Source organism: Micromys minutus (genome assembly GCF_963924665.1).
Source record: "Micromys minutus genome assembly, chromosome: 10".
Taxonomy (NCBI): domain Eukaryota; kingdom Metazoa; phylum Chordata; class Mammalia; order Rodentia; family Muridae; genus Micromys; species Micromys minutus.
In genome coordinates, this window is record NC_137979.1 from 31,286,688 (window position 1) to 31,307,497 (window position 20,810).

Sequence of the window (20,810 nt, forward strand, 5' to 3'; positions counted from 1 at the left end):
AAATATTACAAAAAAGATAAATAGGCAATTTGCAATAATTCCCCTCCCCAAATAATTATTGAAATGCTCAAGTTCAATGGTAATCAGGTAAATAGAACCTAAAACACTCTGAAATATTTATCATTTACTGAGTAGTCTGATAAGGTGTAGGGAGCAATACCATGCTGGTGGGAATATGGGTAACACAGTCACCCTCATTTAGATAACCAGCAGGTTGTGGTTGTACAATTTCTGAATAGGAACCTGGCCATACTTATTTATTTTTGAGACAAGGACATTTTCTGTGGCTCAGGCTAATCATGAAGTCTAGGCTGGTTTCAAACTTGTGATCCTCTTGCCTGGGTTTCCTGAGTGCTAGGATTCCAAGCGTGAGCCACTGTGCCTTGTTCACATATATAACCTTTTTGAATGTGGAAGTTATGATGAAAAGGCATGGGGATAAGACTAACAAACACATGCAATGAGAAGGCCTTGAACAGATCAATGGTGAGAGGTGCAAGTCCACGAGGTGTGGACTCGGTATCCACCTGAGGTAGTGGTGAGGTAAGGGTTACTTATGGGATGGTCACAAACATTCTGGTACAACGTTTGAAATATATAATTATCATGTGCCCTATGCATGAGACAGCTTTGGCCTCTAAGCCAGGCATCATGCTAGGATGAACACAGGGCTGCCATCCGCTCTGCCCTTCAACCACCAACAAGGTGTCTCTTTGTCCACTGCCAGGGGGTGAAATACAAGATTTTTTAAAAGTCCTTTAAGCATTTAAACTGAGGAAAAAATGTTGGGCTGCAAAAGTAGGCCAACAGGATACCTAACTTTAAACATCAGAGGATGAAATATCTTTCAAGTTTTGGAGTGGCACAGCCAAATAAGTTTTGCATGTGTGAAGGTAGAAAAGGTGAAGTGCTCAAAGACCCCCACACAGTACCATCTGCACATAGTTCTTGAATTAAGAAAAAAACATTTAGCAAAGTTTTTTAGTGTACAGAGAGACCTTCTTGCTTATAAAACACGAAGCTACCTTTTGTAGGAAGAGGACAACCCTGACGAGCATCTGGGCGCGGAGCTCTTCCAAGGTGAACAGCGTCCGAGGCGTTCGGATGAAAATTTTGGTCTTCCCATAAGCTACGTCATCCTGAAAGCCACATCGCTCTATGAGTTTCTTGACAGCCTCTTTGTCTGAAGGAAGGTCGTGATTAGGCCAGGTGAACTCAGAGATCATCTTGTACCTGGGTGAAGAAAGAAGATGGCACAAACCAAAGGAAATTGTATCGTCGTTTAAAACCTTAGCCAACTGTTAAGAGATGAGAATTTCATCAGCCTGATGAGATAAAAATCTCTTCACTAAAACACTCCTTCATAATAATTCTTACTAAACAAAGGCTAAAAACGACTTCCATAATCTTTGGAAGGCCACTCACCAAAAATGTAGAGCAAATGCCATCGGTAAGCAGGTGACCTAGGAAGCATTCTCTTTACAGACACAAAGCAAGGATGCTGTCATCATGGCTTCTCAACGCTGCTCTGGGGGTCTAATTAGCGCACTGAGGAAGCCCAGAACTGATAATGCACATGAATAATAGGAATCAAAGGAATCTTTGGATAAACTCTTAAAACTAGGAGAAAATTAAGCCGTGTTAGGTCAGCCCAGGAGAATGAATCGCATTTTTACAGCTAAACAGCACCTTGCCTTTTGAGTCTGTCACAAAGACACTCCTTAAGCCACAGCTTTTTCACAAGTGAAAGACAGAAGTCACACATCACAACCTCCAAGTGACATTCCACCACTTTTATCATAGTCTGCTTTGTTGAAAGCAGTCATGAGCTTCTGCAGACATTTTAGGGAGTCACACACGGCATGAGCACATGGGGGGGGGGAGCATCTCAAAACCCTGCCTGCACTAACGTGTAGCTAAATTAAGTCATTTTATCTGATACTGAATCTGAATTTTACAGAGATTTTCTTCATACTCATTCAGGTCATAGAGTATTTTGCTGATGCTTCCTCCTGGTACTCATATGTTTTCCTTCTTTTAATACAATTTAAAGAGTACATATTAGTTGTACAAAATAATGGGTTTCACTGAGACTCTTTCATTTTGAATACAGTAGACTCTTCAACCCTACTGCCTTCCTAAGCTTTCTCCCTCATCTCCTCTTTCTAGTTTTCTTTCCATCTTCTCTCACTCCAAGATTCTACAGAGGAGAGGAAACAGAAACATTTCTCTTTCTGAGTCTGGGTTACTTCACTCAAAATGCACAATCACATCCAACTTCCTGAAAATGAATTGTATCCACCTTTGGTGGGTTCCTAAGGCTGATTTCATGCTTCCTAGGAATATTTCTAATTCTCAGAGTATACACACAGGGACTATGGAGCTGGACCATGTTCTGTGAGAACACTCCCTGCAGACTCCCCTGATGCTGGTTTCAATTCATACACCCACTACAGTGCGCGCTTTTCCTTCTCCTCCTGCAGCCCCACTATTTGTACCTGGTTTCCTTGAAGAGAGCTATCATGCTGGGGTGGGATTTAAGTGATTTTATTTTGCAATTTTTGATGGCTTTGTTTTAAAATATGTTCTAGATATCAATCTGTCTGATAATAATTAGTAGACATTCTTTCATAAGTTTTTTAATTTGATACCTTACCACTGTCAAGTTTTGCTCTATTTCCTAAGGCTTGTTTAGATTCTGTTTATAAATTCATGGCCTGTGTTTGCCTTTCTGCTATGTGCACATCAATACATATATGTATAGAAACCAGAGCTTGAAGTCAGGGTTCTTCCTCTGTTGCTTTCTCTGATATTATTTTTAAAATCAAGGTCTCTTGAAGACTAGAGAGATGGCTTATTGTTTAAGAGCACTGACTGCTCTTTTACAGGGTCTAGATTCAATTCCCAGTACCCACGTGGTTGCTCACAACTGTTTCTAACTCCAGTTCTAAGGGATCTGATGTCTCTGGCCTTCTTAAGCACTTTCACTTAGGTGCACAGACTCATACGCAGAAACACACACACACACATGCATGCATGCATACATTCGTGCATACAATTAAGAATAATAAACATAAATCAAAATTCCTTTTAAATTATTAAATGAAGTTTGTAAACCTGGAGCTTGCTGTTTTATCCAGAACGGCTCTCCAGCAAACTCCTAGGACCCTTCCTGTCTAATCCACTAACTGGCTACATTGGGATTACAGATGTACACCGCCACACTCAGTTTCGTGTTGGTGCTGGGGATCAAATTCGGTTTTCACTTCGTCAATGAGCCGTCTCCCTAGCCTTAGATCTTGTAGTATTTTGCCTAATTTGAAAGATTTGGCTCTTATATGAAGGCTTTTGATCCACTTTGAATTGACTTGGTACAGGATGGGCGACAGTCTCTTATAAGTGGATATCCATTTTCCCCAGCACAATTTGTTAGAGTCAATGATTGTAGCACCTTTGTCTCCTCATCCACACAGAATGAGGTAAGATACGGTTTCTCATGGTTTCTAGTTTCAGTAACTTAAAACAAATATATAAAATGTTTTAGAAATGTGCCTAGTACACAGAACAGCCATTAAAAAAGCCATTGACTACTGTTATAATTTTCTTGAAACAGTTAAATATACTAAAATCTCTTCAGTAGTTGGGCATTTATTGAGTTTGTTTGAACAGTGCTTCTTCCCTGCTCTGTCTTTACTTCTTGCATCCACTTTAGATGGGCCTTGCGTCCCTCACAGCAGCTGAGGATGTGGCTGCTTGTATTTGCCAATTTCCTAGCCATGTGGCTACACTGGACCCGTTCTTCATCCATTCGTTCATTCTTGTTCCCTCTCCCTAGGCCTTCCCGTGTAGCTCAGGCTTGTCTCTATTCACTACGTAGGCCAGGTCTGAACAATCCTGATGCCTCAGCTTCCCAGTGCTGGGATAACAACTATACATTTCCATGCCTGGCCTGGGATGGCTTTTTAAAGGCAGATCAATCTTTTCTAGATTGTCCTTGCTTATCACTGAGACAACGGGCTGCTTCTGCACCTCCATTTAATACTTAGGAATAAGACACATGTTTAAGGTCCACTGAGAATCCCTCTCTTTGACTCCTCATCTTGGCTGTGCGTTTGCTATTTTAAGATTATCCAGTTTATTTTATTGTTTTCACTGTGATAAACACCACGGACAAAAGCAATTTAGGAAAGAAAAGGGTTTCTGTCAGTTTACACTTCCATATCACACTCCATCACTGAGGGAAGTTAGAGCAAAGACGCAGGGCAGGAACCAGGAACAAGAACCATGAAGGAATAGACACAGCAACAGGCCAATCTGATCTGATAATTCCTCTGCTGAACTTCTTTCTTACCAGCTAACTCTAGATTATATCACATTAACAATAAAAGTCAACCAGCACATACATATATATGTTTTCCACTATTTAAGGATGTTTGGGGTAGAAATGAAGCTTACTGAAAATGTATAGGTTTGTGGGAATGGGACATGGTGTTTGTGCACATGCATGTGTGTGTGTGTGTGTGTGTGTGTGTGTGTGCATGTGCATGTATGTCAAAGATCAACACTAAGTGTCATCCTCTATCCCTCTCTAATTTTTTGAGGCAGGATCTCTCTCTCTGAACCTGAGGCTTGCCATTTTTTATTGAGACTATCTGGACATTGAGGTGTGGGTAATCTTCCTTTCTTTGACCCCTTCTCAGCACTGAGGTGTAAGATGTGTGCACTGTACCCACCTTTACATGTGTGCAAGGGATCTGAACTCAGGGCCTCACATTTGCAAGGCAAATACTTTGCCCCTTGCATGTTCTTTTTAATCTTTCTGTTTTTATATGAGTATTACAAGATGTATTCTAGAGACTACTATTTTTTTCATGCCTCAAATGAACATGCTACCACCTCTGAGTTGAAAGTTACAAGGTCCAAAAGAAAACGAAGAGTAGGTAAAGGTCCGCTTACTCACAGAGTACCTTTTCCTTTCAAGCCATGTTTACTTACTGTTTGTTACCTCAACCACTCTCACAGCTTCCCTTGTATCATAGGACAATACATTCCCAGCCCAACCCCTCTGATGGCTACCATTGTAGGATACTTCCATGATGCTCAGGATTTAACTGACTTTCTGTACATGTCAACACTGTAACTGATAAATTGTTCAAGTTTTCTGTGTAATAAAGATGGACCATGACACTTTCTAATGAAAGATACCAGATACCATTTGAAATTAAGACTCACATGGAACACATCTCCACTCATGAAAACACTCCTTCCATATAGCCTATAGATTGATGTGATCTCAACAAGAACAATAGATCAGGTTTAAGCATAACTTTGATTACTATTAAATTGAACTCCAGCTTTCCAGGCTATTATTCTATAAAGTTTTATTCATTCTAGCCAAGGACATCTCTTTGGTGTGCTCTCCCATGTACACATGTGGCTGAATTCTAAATGCTGTAGAGAAAATTTGTCGAGACTAGGTAGTTTCTCATGTTTCTAACCTCATATCTCCAACAGGACCTCTTTTCTCTCTGACGGGAAGCCTATGGCACAAACCCACTTACTTTCGCTCTCTAGAACAGTAGTTTTCAATCTGTGGGTTGAGACCCCTGGGGATATTGAATGACCCTTTCACAGGGGTCACATATCAGATATCCTGCATACCAGATATTCACATTATCAACTGTGCCAAAATTACAGTTATCAAGTGGTATCAAATATAACAATGGTCGATGGCCACCACAACCTGAGGAATTGTATTACATGGTCGCAGCATTAAGAAGGTTGGGACCCACTGCTCTAAAGAAGTGCTCTTTCTCACTTCCCCTCTGCTTGCCTCCCGATGCTCACCCTTATGCAGGATCCGGTCTCACATGTCACCGAGAAAGCAGAAACAGGCAGAAACAACTGCATCTTACTACCAGTGAAGCTTCAAGACTCCCTGCATCTGACATGCCATATCTTCTGACTGCACCCACTGTCACAGGCAAAATGCCTCTGCTCCCATTCCAGGCTGACATACTCGAGTTTGGGATTCTATCCTGTCTTACCCCCCTCAAGGATGCTTTTACTAGTTTAGACCTCCTCGGATGTGCCATGGGATTTCCCCGGTTCTTAATTATCCCTGTCCTTTTGCAGCTGCTGCTGTGGTCTTTTTTTTTTTTTTTTTTTTTTTTTTTTTTTATGTTCCCAATGTACAGCAAACTCTCCTGAACTGTTACTGTTACAGACTCCACTTTCTATCCTGCTCAAACCAGGCTCTGCCCTCTTCTTCTTTGACTCTTGTGTTGATAAATCTTGTTGCAGAGCTTTGACTTCTGAGTGGTTGTGTAACAACATTTTATATGATGGCACAGGTTTCTGTCTGAAATGCCATCACCTATGGGGTTCTGTGACACATACCCTCTAGTTTTCCTTTTGTCTCAGGAGTTACTCTTTTTCTTCTCTTGTTGGTTCCTTATTGTTAGACCACAAATCTAAATACCACTCCAGATCTCCTCCTCTTCTCTACCCGCTCTTGGGCTCATATCTGTATCCTAAAGACTCTAATCTCTCTTATCTGCAGCCCAGCTACCTCCCAGAACTCCAAGTACCCAAAGTTTCCACTTAGATGTTTAGAAGGCATTTAAAGTAACAGAGCAAGAAAATAATGTGTGTGTTCATGTGTGCAGACACATGTGTATGAAGGTGTGAGTGCACATATGTGTGTAGAAGCCACAGGGTAATCTTGGGTATGATCTCTCTGCAATAGTGTGTACACAGTTTCTTTCTTGTTTGGAACTTGCCACACAGGCTAGGCCGATAGCAGGCCAGTGGGCCCCAGGACTCTTCTTGTCTGTGTCTGTCCAGCACTGGCATTACAGGTGTGCTCTACCACACATGGCTTTTTGAAGTGCTGCTGGAGAACAAACTCAGGCCCTCCTTCCAAACACAACTTTTTGCCCCAGCCCAAGCAAATAATCTTTATTTCTATCATTGTCTTGTTCTGTGCTTTCTTCTTGAAACTTGTTTCCTTGTATTTATGTGGGTGTACATGTTCATATACGTGTGTGTACAGGTGCACATGTATGTGCTGTGGAGGTATGTGTGGGAACTGGGCATTGAGTATCTTCTGCAATCACTCTATTTTTTTTTCCTTTTTGTTTCTTCTTCCCACCTTAGATTTTGGAGAAACAGTCTCTCACTGACTTGGAGAGACTGGCTGGTCAGCAAACCCATTGTGTGTTCCTATTTTCATCCAACACTAGGATTATAGGCATGTGCCTGGCTTTTTATGTGGGTGCTAGGAATCTGCTCTCAGTTCTTCAAGCTTCAGTGGGAAGCACTTCACTAACTGAGCCATCTCTCTGGCCACTTCAAACTTTTATTCAGGATAGTGTTTACCCGGATGCTCAAACCAAAAATCTACTTGTCATTTTTCCATTCTGTTCTATTCCTGACTCATCACAGGCCATTTGTGTACACCAGCCTTGTCACCTAGCTCCAAATGCATCCTGAGTGTGTTCACTACCCATATGTCACAGTAGCACACTGCTGAAGACACTATTTGCAAGCTATCTTTTCTAGATTCCCGCAGTAGCAGAATCTCTAAACATCTCCTTTTCTTTTCTTTCCTGGCATGTGGTCACCATGGTGACTTAAACATATATATAGAATTATTACTCAATGCTTAAAACTCACTAACTTCAACATTTCAATGCTTTAGTCTAATTACAAAGTTCAACACAAGCCAGGCTCTGCCTATTTCTCTGCTACTGCACTTCATGCCAGAAAATTAGCATCTTTAAACTATACCGTTCATGTGACTCTTAAAGCGTTGCACTCTTTCTGCTGGCTGTTCCCTCTGTCTGGCCTTCCCTCTTCTAACTTTTGTATACTTCCGTTCTCTCTGGAAGTGTTATACCTTTAGAGGCTCCTCTGACCTCACACATTAAAATTTTCTTAAGTTTTTAATTTTATTTTTTATTTACGTTTATATGTGCTTGTGTGTGCTTGGCTGCCCAAGGAGGCTGAAAGAGGGTGTTGGATCTGTGGGACTGAAATTACAGAAGGTTGTGTGCTATCCCTTTGCCATACTCAGTGTTCTACTGCTGTGAACAGACACCATGACCACAGCAACTCTTGGGGCTTTTACACAAGCAAACATGGTTCTGGAGAAATAGCTGTGAGTTCTTTATCTGGATCCACAGGAAGCAGGAAGAGAGAAAGACCCTGGACCTGGCATGGGCTTTTGAAACCACAACAACCACTATTATCCCCAGTGACAGACTTCTTCCAACAAGGACACACCTACCCCTATAAGGCTACACCTATCCCAGCAAGGCTACACCTCCTCCTCCTAATTCCTTCAAGGAGTACCACTCCCTAAACATGCAGATATACAAGCCTATGGAGGCTGTTCTTATTCAAACCATCACACCCAGGTACGTGCTAGGAAGAAAACTCAGGCTTTCTAGATCAGCAAGTGCTCTTAAACACTGAGCCACCTTTCCAGCCCCTGATTTAAGTCTTATGTATTTATATACCCACTGTGTGTGTGTGTGTGATCTATAGTCCAGAATGTTGGAAATGGTTACATATTTAAAATGATTCAACTGATGAAAAAGAAAACATTTCCCAAGCTCCCAGTTGCCAAGAGTCACTGTCGTTACCATCCTTAAATCAACAGCAGCACCATTTCCCACTCAGTGACTCCTAGGTAGGTGCTGTTTGTTCTAAGTGCCTTATGTCCTTCATCCCAGTTATCTACCGTCCTTCAAGACAGTTACTACTTCATCCTCATTTCACATACAAGGAAGCTGAGTTATGAAAAAGAGTCACATGACTAGAAAGTGATAAGCCCAAGAGTCAGACCGGTCAGTCTAATAGCAGAACCTCGGTACCTAACTTAGAATCATGAGAGCCCTGTACCAGCAGCGGTAGTAACAGTGAGTATTTACTGTGTGCCAGGGACTCGGACTTTTTCCTAATTCTTTCTATAACCACTCAATGAAATTTTAATATTAATCTTATAGATGCAGAAATAAGGTCTAAGAAGTGAAGCATCTGGCATAGGAACAAATGGGAAGGAAGTATTACAGTAGAGTCCTGGATAAGACTCCAGATCCATGCTCCTCACATTTCCATCAAAATAACTGCACTTTCTTTCATGGTTTATAAGCAACAAACTCGGGGACGATGTGGATTCTGGAGAATAATTTCTCACATGTGCAATCTCCTTGACGTTTCTGCTCACTTGATAGATGCTTGCAGATGGCCTACTGTGGTCTGCTGTGTCATGATAATTCTGAGTGCTGTTGGGTTCTGCTGTGTTCTCTCCCCTTACCTGTGAAGGAACTTCTCATAGGTCTGGCGGAAGGCAAACCCTGCCCGGCGCACTCTCACGTTCTCCAGGAGTCCCAGGTATTCGACCTGATGGCGGCAGCGTTCATCATCAAATATCTGCGGGGACTTCTTGTCATTGGGTTTGATGCAACGTACATAGTATGGCTCCTAAAGAAAGAAAGAAATAAGCTGTGACAGAACTCAGGACCAGACAAGGGAGCCAGCGTGTCATTAGTGTCAGCTGTGTTGAGCGACACTCAGTGCCTCTGACCCCTTGGGCATATTCCTGTAAATTCTTCCTTTCTGCTTCAATTTGAAGCAGCTCTCATGTAACCAGCGGTTTATATTTTACTGCTCAAGACTCATTAGAAACAGAAGAAAGTGGTTAAAGCTAATGAGCAAGGAGTTAGGACGTGTAAACAGTTTTGTATATTTACAAATAACTGAAAGAATAACTTAAAAGACAAGAACCCAGCAGCTGTGTGAAGAACAACTGTGACGGAGATGGCATGCTGGGGGAGGTCAGGTATTGCTAGACCTTTGCAGCAGTTTGTGCTTCTGAAAGGCAGGACACTTATGGGTTCCAGAAACATTATAAAACCATAAAGAGGCATTAGAGATTCTATGAAAAAGCTCCACTAAAAATTCTCCCCTTTATGTCAATTACATTTTGTTCTAGGCATTAGACCTCAACTCCTGTTAAACATAAAGCCATGTTTGGCATAGATCCTGGTGCAATGAGAATAATGAATAAATTATCACTGGATGAATCAAGGAGGTCAAATATATCCTATTTGTAAGAATAGGGACTGTCTTTCTCTTCCCTGAATCCATTATCCATCAGACACACAGATGCACCCCAATCAAGACAGAGTTCTGAGTAGCTATGTTAGGTCATTTTGAGCAGCATGGAGGGCAGAGTAGCAAATGACTTAAGAAGTAGGGGAGTTTTGAAGAATGTCAACTGATTTACACTTGAAAATAAGTTTTCAGTACCTAAAAAGGAAGCTATAATCATAGATTATTATGGTCCTACACCATCAAAATAAAAGTTTTTTTCTTCCTTTTTTTTTTTTTTTTTTTTTTTTTGCAAATCCTGCTATATTAGTTTCCTATTGTTGGCACAGCAGATTATGACAAATTTAGTGGCTTAACATATTATTTTATTATCTCACAGCTGTGGAGGTTAGAAGTCTATGGTGGGTTTTAACAGCTAAAGTCACGGTGGTATAGTTATTACTTTCAGAAGGACCTTGGAGATAGCTTGATTATCTTTTCTGGAGTGATGGTAAATTGTGACTGTTAACTTGACTGGACTGAGCTGCATCTAGGAGATTATTAAGGGCACTTCTTCACTCTCTCTGAGCGTGCTCAGAGCAGATTAACAAAGGGAAATGTGAGGCTTGACTGGCATGAAGGGAAAGGGAGCTACCCGGAGCATGCCACACCCTGGCTGCCACATCAGCTGCTCTGCTCCACTGTGCTCTTCTCGTTATAATGGAGGGACAACAAAGAGTCAAAATACATTTTGCCTCCATTCAAGATGTCATGTCAATCATTCTGCCATGGTGATGAGACACACACAGCACTGGCTGAGTCTTCTCATGTCAGCTCTCTGCCTCCGACTCTTCTGCCTCCCTCCCCTACCAAAGGCCTACGTGATCATCTACCGAACCCACCAGGTGTCCTGGGTAATCATTAACTTTAAGGACTGCTAACTCCACCTTTTCTGTGTAGCATGGTTACATGGGTTCCTAAGTGAGGAATCTATGAAATATCAACATGTAAAGCAAATATGGCATAATAAAAGGCATGGAGAGTAAATTATATGGTTAATGGTTTAATCGGTCATGCCTATACAATAAAACCCTCCTTAACAACTCACAACACTTGGGCTTGGAGGATGTATTGATGTATTGGGTGAATGGTATAGCCTTACTCCTTGGGGACAGATAGCCATTGTACTTGGCCCCTACTTCAGCCTTTGTTAGCCTATTTATCTTTTCACCTGGCTGTCGGTATCCTTCATAATAAAACACTGTTGCTACAGGGATAGAATTTATACAGTTCTGTGAATCAGTCTAACAAATTATTAAATGTAAAGAACCACCAAGAAAACTTCAAAAATTGTATCCAAGTCATACAGAAGTGGGCTCCAGAAACCTCACTTGAAGATGGCATTTAAAATCAACATCAATGTTATTAGCAACTTTGCCCTTTAACTTGATGGACCAGATGACAATTTGGTGAGTTGTGTCAGGGGGAAATGAATTAGAGGACTCGTCTCTAGCATACCTGTCTTTATATTTTGACCTTGTCATCTATGGAAGAGTGACATTACCATGATATTTGTAGCATAAACCATTAAGAGGTAGGAGTCTGGGCTGGTTTTGTGACTTTCGTTACTAATACTAAGGAACATCTGGAGTGGCATCCATGATACTCTGTCTTTATATTGTCTCTCTAGCATGTAAAGAAGCCAAACCCTACATCAATAAGATACCCGATCATGACTAGACAGTCAGGCCATAGTCATTCACTCATTAGACTGCCCATCCCTGACATCCTGCCCTCTGCTTGTTGAGCCAGCAGAATTACCCAGTCAACTCACTGAATCATGAGGAATAATGAGACGTGGGTCTATAAGCACTATGTTTAAGAGTAATTTGTTATGCATCAAGACATATGCATCAAGAGATAACTGATGATAGGCTTTGTGGCCCATGCCTTTCATCCCAGCACTCAGGAAGCAGAGGCTGGTAGATCTTTTTGAGTTTGAAGACAGCTTGGTATATATAATAAGTTCCAGGCCAGCCAAAACTAGATATTAAGTGCCAGTCTCAAAAACAAACAAAGAAACACACTGGTATGCTATCTGGTCCTGAAATATCAATACTTGTATTTAAAATATTTTTGTATACTTAAGCAGAGGATCAATATTACTATAATGTTTATGCAGAATCCTACTTTTAAAAGTTGCTGTAGTTGGTAAAATTTGTAATAGTTTTGACATGGAGTACTGATTAACTTTGAACAGACTTAATGCCATGGGGAAGAAGAAGAGGTCACTATTAAGTGAAGGTCTTTGGTCAGCCTTTTGACATAGAAGATCTCACTGCTTGGGGAATAAACCTAGATAAACAGCACCAAGCACAATAAATATCAAAGTGCTTTAGATCTATCAGCATGTTCTGGTGCTCACGAAACACTACATAGAATCGGCATATCTGCATCCTAGTTATCTCAGTGTAATTGGGGCTGGAGAGATGGCTCAGCGGTTAAGAGCACTGACTGTTCTTCCAGAGGTTCTGAGTTCAACTCCCAGCAACCACATGGTGGCTCACAACCATTTGTAATGGGATCGGTGCTCTCTTCTGGTGTTTTTGAAACAGCTACAGTGTATGTATGAGTATTAGCATCCATCTTCCCTCCATGCCTCTGCTTCTCCATGATGTGAACTTTTCTGTAGCACCAAGCCTTTCCTACTAAGATGGACTAAATCTTCAAAAATAATAAGCCCAAATAAATTTTTATTCATTACAATGCTTCAGATGGGCATTCTGCAAGCATGTGCTACACACACACACACACACACACACACACACGTACAGAGTCAATAAAGAAACATATCTCAAAGAGCTAAAAGAAACTGTACAAACACTAGTCAAAACAGACGTTTGTGTACTTGTAATATTTACACAAAGTAGGCTTAAAGATAAAAGTGAGGAGGAAAGGAAGGGATGTTTCAAACAGAAGAGTGGATCAACCACCAGAGAGATGTGATAGTTCTAACTTGGAGAAATACAACGTATTTAAAGCAAAGACTGACAGTGCACAAGGTAGATGAAGAGAGGCACATAAAGTTAGAGTCCATAACTCAGCTTTCAACCCAAAGAAGAAATTAGTAGGAATACTGTACAGTCTGACAGTCGGAGAGCCAAACTTGACCTACTGGGACTACATAGAATACTGAATAAAAGCTATCTTTAAATACAAGCAAAATATACATGAAGGTGAATTTAATAAATTTCAAGGGATAAGAACCACACTGAGAATATCCTCTGGTAAAATGTTAAAGTCAGACATCAAGAGAAGAGAGATAATTAGGAAACCTTCATGCTTGAGAATTAAGAAATATACTTCTGAATGACTCAGAGGTAAGGATTCTGAGGTGAATTAGAAAATACTTTGAACTGAGTATATATACAGTGACACTGAACACTGAGTATATACATGCAGTGACACTGAACACTGAGAATATACATGCAGTGACACTGAACTGAGTGTACATGCAGTGACACTGAACACTGAGTATATGCATGCAGTGACACTGAACACTGAGTATATACATGCAGTGACACTGAACTAAGAATACATGCAGTGACATTGAACTGAGTGTACACGCAGTGACATGGAGACAGCCGTCAGTACAAGGAATCATCTGAGCCCGTACCCGAGGCTTTATTGAACAGGTAAGTGGAATCACACCAGCACTGAGCAATTGAATACAGGAAGCAGAAATACCACGAGACACTAACAACCAACCAACAAGTGGGGAAGTCCTTTCAGCCTGCAGAGTGATGTAAGTCACTGGATAAAGAACCTAGTGGGAATACTTTCTCTATATTTAATCAGCATTCTGTTTCAGCTTATAAATGCCACCCCCTCTCTCACTTATAAATAACAAGACTGACTCAGCCTAAGCAATCCTAAATTTGACAGTCTCAGTGTTGTAGAAAGGCTAAACTGCTTGAGTTCATAGTGATCTCACTCTCTTAACCTGTATCCCTAGGTTTTATGTGAAAAATATAACTTGTAAAAGTACGTGAAATGGTGCATGCATTCGTTATAAGTTAGTGCATTTAAGTTTACATCTATTTGATCTGTTTGTTTTTTTTTCACACTGTCAAACAGTCAAGGCAAATTCAAATTCATTTAATAACTTACTGATCATCTGCTGGTAGCATTTTACAGAGCCATCAAGATGTATATAAAGTAGGACCTATTCTCTGTATTTAAAAGAACCTGAATTCTAGGTGGAGAAAGATAGTACACTTGAAACACTGTGGAGAAGCGTCCCAAGGAGTTCCACTTCTGGGAAATTGACTAGGCAGTACTCATCAGCTTGCCAATAAAATCCTGAAAGGAAGGGGAGAAAAGATGGGACAGGCCTCTTCCACACAGGACTTACTGTAAGGTAGTAAGGAAAGCTCTGGGCCAGACATGAAGCCAACAAGCCAGAGAGTGCAGCTGCCAGGCTGCTTCTGGATCCTGATGCAAATCTTTACTGCTGTTAGTCAGCTTCTAATGTTGGTAAACACTCAGTTTCTCTTTTCTCAGAGTCTTTCTTCTGTTTTTGTTTGTGGAAAGAGCATTCTCGAGGCATGGAATTCTAGTTAGGTCACTTTCACTCTGCCTGATGATCATTCTTTTGAAGCTAACCTATCTTTTCTCTGGCTGCTTCTAAGAGACTTGTCTCTGAAGCAGGTGTGACAGTGCTCACATGTAATCCCTGCACTTGGGAGCTGGAGACAGGAAGATTAGGAGTTTCTGTTTATTTTCAGCAGCAGAAAGTTCCAGGACAGCCCAAGATGCATAGTGAGAACCTGTTATCCACACAACCAAAGCAAGCCAGATGAGTGTCTTTGAGGCTCTGCACTTCATTAGGCGTCACATCAGATTTCCCTTAACTTTTCCAGCTTGGGGTCTGCCTGGCTTCCTGGCTGGCTCAGAGTTGGCGTCTTATAATATTCTTAGAATTCCCAGTGTTGCTCTGTGTTCCTCCCTTCTGTGCACCTGAGTACGTGCACGCTACATGTGTCCATTATTATTTTATGGCTCTATGTGTAATTCTAGATAATTTTAAACTTTTTAATTTTCATTTTATTTTGTTCAGCTCTATTTCTGTAACTTGTCCAGTTACTTGTTCTTTCTCTTATTTCCAGGCTAATTTGTTGTGTGTGTGGTGGTGTTGGGTGGTGTGCACATGCATATGTGGTATGCATGCATACATGCAAGTAGGCAAAGGGCAGAGGTTGATGTAGGGTGTTATCCCTACATGTCTTCATGTTATTTTGTGAGACAGTCTTTCACAGAACCTGGAATTTCAGTGAGAATGTCTGCCTGCGAGCCCCTAGCACTGGGATTATGAAGATGCACTACCATGCTCAGCTTTGACATTGGTGCTGGGTTCGGAACTAAGATCCTCAGGCTGGAGCCCAGTGAGCCATCTCCCTGGCTGTGGATTCCATTTGTGATTGTTCTAGGAGCAGGAGTTTTCACCCGAACCTGCTGCTTAATCCCACTCTAGCATATGACAACTCCAAGTCACTTAATTTTGTAATTTTTAAGATTTATTTTATGTATTATGTATTTTGTTTGAATGTACAGATGTGCACCACATGTGCACTTGGTACCCACAGGAGCCAGAAGAGAGAATCAGTTTCTGTGGAACTGGAAAATCCCATGGCTGTGAGCCACCAAGTGGGTACTGGGAATTGAACCTGGGTCCTCTGGAAGAGCAACAAATGCTCCAGAGGACACCACCACCACTCTTCCCAGTGTGTCCTGTAGTCTTTAAGGTCTGTTGTGAAGGTGATATCCTCAAGAAAACAATAGTGTTGTCTTCTTTGAGAAGCTTGGGGCAATACAAGACCTGAACTCCCTTAAACTAAACTGCTGGGTTAAAGCCTTTTAAGCCCCCTCAATGTGAATGTGGGCTGCGAATCTCATTATTTAGATTAGGCTTATAATTATATCTTCTCAAGAAAGACTCACTGCCTCCCCAAACCTGACGCCATTTGGCTAAGTGTCAAAGAGACCAAGACAGGCAGTTTCCTCACTGACAATGGAGGATTATTTCTAGTTCATTCTAGGTGCATTCTTTGGGGGATATAAGTTTTGTAGGTGTAGGTATAGGTGTGTAGGGGTGTGTGTGTGTGTGTGTGTGTGTGTGTGTGTGTGTGTGTGTGTAGATTATCTCAGTCTAATATGGATAGCCCCTGGTTTACTATTAAGTTTACTAGTTCCTGGTTACAATCATAAAGTTGATTTTTAAAAAAGAATTTATTTAACACTTGTGTTGTTTCAGGTCTTTAGCAGGCACTGTATTTATTATGCTACCAGAAAAGGTAACGTGCACACATACTTTCAGGATCTTTTGCCTGTGTTCTTACATTCAACCAACCTCTTATTTTCTCATATTAACCTTGTTTTGTTGTAATAAAACTCCCGTAAAATGAGTGGCCTCTCTTCACACCTGCCAGACCATTGTCAGGTGCTGTGCATTTAAGTTTATAAACTGGATCAGTGAAATCATCAGGTCTGATGCTCTTGGTGAAGTTGGAGGGCAGTAGACTTCTGATTAGTGATTCAGAATTCTTAAGGTTACTGTTTTAGTCTGACTTTCTATTTCATCTTGAATCAATTTTAACGTGTTTCTAGCAAACTAAATTTTAAAATGTGTTAGCAGCCAGTTATTAAAATATACTGACCTGTAGTATCAGAGGTTATAAAGGCTACTCAGTCAACCTGGTAGGTTTTTAAAAGTCAGTTTTATTAGAGGTTTTGTCTATTTAGTAGTTTTTTGGTTTCTCCATTGTGGTTAATTTCTGCCATTAAAATTATTTTCTTCTCTTTTGAGTTTCTCTTCTGGGTCTTTGAGTTGAACCTACCTACTTTTAGCCATCTTTGTTGCTTTCTAAAGGTGTGCCACATGTTAACATCTATAAATGTTGTCAATTCTTTGTCGAGCAGTCCCAGATACTTTATAACTTTGTTATGATTATCCTCTTAAATCTGTGATTTACTTAGGAAAGCATTTTAGTTTCAGAGATTTCAAGCACATTTAAGTAACCTGCTTTGAGGATGGAGAATGGAACTGTCTATACAGTCTTTCAAAATGGTTGCGTCATTGTGGCCCAGCATGTGGTTCCATTTATACTTGAAAGGAATACATATTTCCTATTCCCTGGGTACAAGGTTGTTTTGATGTATTAGAAAAGGTTGGAATTAGGTTTTCATAGTTTCCTGTGTTTGAGACAGTCTCCCTATGTAGCTGAGTCTGACCTGGAACTTGCTGTGCAGCCTAAGCAGGCTATACGTGTCAGTCTTCCTGAGATGACAGATATATATTTATCCGTTTTTTGAGAACAGTGGTTCTTTCAGGTTAAACGAGTGAACGTTCCCCCCCCCCCCCCCCCCGGTGCAGTAGAAGGCAGGCTCAGAGATGACACAGAGACATGGAGAAGGCAGGCTCAGGGTGTGGATGGCATTCTGGCCTCTATGTCTTCTGTCCTTCTGGAAACTTAATTATACAAGAGGAGGGACTGAAATTATTTGCTATTGAGGCCAAGGAATGTCGGTAGGAAAGCACAGAAAGCTACTGAATAGATGTGCGCTTTCCGTATCTGCTACTGTAGCCATGGTGAAGCATAGATGCAAATTAATTCTTTTACAAGGAAAATAGATTTAAAAAGATAACAATGAAGAAAAAAAACATACAATAAAATTACCAGAAGAGAAAGCTATAAAGGAGCTAAAAATAACAAGTCCAAGAATACTGCTAATTTATCAAACCTGTCAAGAGCAGCAGTTAGGAACAGAAATCTGTTCTTTAAGGGAGAGGAAAATAAAACCTGTACTTAAAAGTAAAATGAAAAAATAACCAGACTCAACTTATCGGACAACATTACAATCAAAGCAACAGCAAAAATTAGAAATACTTGTCATTAATCATTGGTACAGCTCAACCATTTAAAGCAATGTGAGGATGATACTTGTTTAAGCTCCTCTGGCCACTTGCTGTTCGCACACCACATGGACGGATGGTGCAGGACTACAGCCATATTTAACTGCTTCCACCCCTAGCTGATCCCTCTCTGGCCACGCCCTACTTTCCAGCACAGACTTGGTCATCTTTCCAGGCATGGTATGTCATACATCTAGCTGATACCACAATGACAGTTTCCCCTTGACCTTAATGATAGAATAAAATGTTTGAATTAAAAAAAAATCATCTGGGATACAATTATTTTAGTCAAGTTTTTTTTAAAAGCAGAAATAGAAATTTTATTGTTCACTTTGAATATATACTGTTCAACTTAATTAAGGATAATGACCTAAAAAGTAAACCACACATGTGTTCTCCAATGTATGTTAATATGTGTTAAAGGGAATCTATGGGTTATAAAGGATATTTAGAAAGGAGAACAATTACCTTTGAAGCGAGGTTGTCTACTAATGCAATCATGGAATTCTTAAACAGGGTGGCTGCAGTCAGAGGCCTCTTGGTCACTTCTGTAATGCTCAGTTTGCCTTCGGGCCACATGTTCTTCAGCACAGGATTTGAGCTGAGAAGCAGAGAAAGAATGAGTCAAAGCTGAATTTAAATAAGGGGGATAAAAAGGCAATCTGTGCTGTCAAGTGTGTCCTAGGATCACGGTGCACTGCACATGGGATTCTCAAAGCCCAACTGGGAAAACTGTTGCACTAGAAAACTATGGTTTTATTATGACAAATATTGCACAGCAGACAATTTTCAAACTGTAGCACTTAAAAAAATTCTCTAAACTTCTTTAAAGTGACATCCACTAAATTACTATGTAGATCTCTTGCATAGATAATGTGGCTCTTAGAATATACACATACACATGTATCTTATTGTCTTAGTCAGGGTTTCTATTCCTGCACAAACATCATGACCAAGAAGCAAGTTGGGGAGGAAAGGGTTTACTCAGCTTATACTTCCACATTGCTGTTCATCACCAAAGGAAGTCAGGACTGGAACTCATGCAGGTCAGGAAGCAGGAGCTGATGCAGAGGCCATGGAAGGATGTTACTTACTGGCTTACTCCTCATGGCTTGCTCAGCCTGCTTTCTTATAGAACCCAGGTCTACCAGCCCAGGGATGGCAACACCCACAATGGGCTGAGCCCTCCCTTCTTGATCACTAGTTGAGAAAATGCCTTACAGCTGGATCACATGGAGGCATTTTCTCAAGGGAAGCTCCTTTCCCTGTGATAACTCCAGCTTGTGTCCAAGTTGACACATGAAACCAGCCAATACACTTACACACACATATTTGTGAAATTTTTAAAAAAAAATAATAGCCAAAAAAAAAAAAAAAAAAAAAAAAAAAAAAGGAGACAAGTCTGTAGCAGGAAAACGGTCTTCACAACATGGTAGACAACAGGGAAGGGAAAACATTTTCTACAGGTAATTAATACACAACTAGGGATATGGACATAACTGTTCTGATAGTCTCCTAGCAAAGCCATTCACTAGAGCTGGATTTATTAACACATTCACAAGTACTGCTAGTGGTTCTAGCACAACTTTGATATCATATCAGGGCTACTATGACCCAAATCTAAAAATGCAATCCAAGTCAATTCCAACCAGAAACTTGTTACTTGAGTTTGTGGAGATTTTTTTTCTCATAAAATGTGTGTAGTGCCTCAGCTGTGATTTTCTTCCATCTCCCTTTGGCTGTGACTGGAAATTTTGCTTCACTGGGGGACCTTTTTTCTTGTCAGGTTGTTTTTCTGACAAATTTGGGGTTAGGAAAGACAATAATTAACAGGCATTCACTGCTAATTGTACTTATTCCTCTACCACCGTGTCCATTTTTCTTTCCCTTGTGGAAAACTGAGTCGGTTCTCCAAAGCACGCTGTAAATGTGTTTCACACCCGCCCAAAACGACCACCTAAGATGGAGGAATGGATGATGCTGGAGGGTAGAAGGGGGACGTGAGGTTGGCTGTGTGCCCAGAGAAGGCAGCATTTCTAACTCCATCACTGTGGAGGACCAGCTACCATCAACAGAGCCAGGAAATGGATCAGGATAGTTTGATCACTGTATGGTGCTAGCCTGTCATTTCCAGTCATACCCTTATAAAAATGAACACATAAAAGCATACTGTTTTCCCCTTATTCCCCTCAGCAGAGAAGTCATTCAAATGATGGCCCTTCAGTCATGGTATACAGGCTTCCCACAGTGCCTTTCAAACACTGACCAAACAGGCTTTCCAGATGGTAGAAAACTTCTGTGTGTACTTCAAGAATTCTTACATGTGCCAGTAAAGTATGGAGCACTGTTACGTGGACCTAGGCAGCTTCTAACCTAAATTCTTCCTCTACCTTATTTACTGCTGGCTGTAACTGGAGACTATTACAACTCATATAATGCTATAAGTGGAAGGGGGAATGAAAATATGATTATATATCACACTTGAATTGATATAAAAATTCAAACAGACCTGGTCATTTTAAGAGATTTTTAAGGCCAGAAAGTCATGGATATAATATTATCAAAGTTTAAAAAAAGATTTATTTATTTATATTTTATGTATGTGAGTACACTGTAGCTGTATCAGACACACCAGAAGAGGGCATCGGATCCCATTACGATGGTTGTGAGCTACTATGTGGTTGTTGGGAATTGAACTCAGGAATCCTGGAAGAACAGTCAGTGCTCATAACCTCTAAGC

At 40.7% G+C, this 20,810-nt stretch overlaps 1 protein-coding gene across 2 annotated transcripts in view; it reads right to left on the reverse strand.

Annotated features, from left to right (window-relative positions):
* MYO1D (myosin ID) overlaps positions 1-20,810 on the reverse strand; it is a 276,727-nt gene that overhangs the window by 148,848 nt on the left and 107,069 nt on the right. For both annotated transcript variants that reach the window (XR_013975215.1, XM_080924358.1), the window contains exons 14-16: positions 18,539-18,671; positions 9,323-9,489; positions 1,026-1,233 (exon numbers count right to left, since the gene is read on the reverse strand). Coding sequence is in view for 1 of the 2 variants with exons in the window: in XM_080924358.1 (XP_080780484.1) it covers positions 1,026-1,233; positions 9,323-9,489; positions 18,539-18,671 (508 nt within the window). In the remaining variant the exon portion in view is untranslated. The remainder of the gene's footprint in view (positions 1-1,025; positions 1,234-9,322; positions 9,490-18,538; positions 18,672-20,810) is intronic.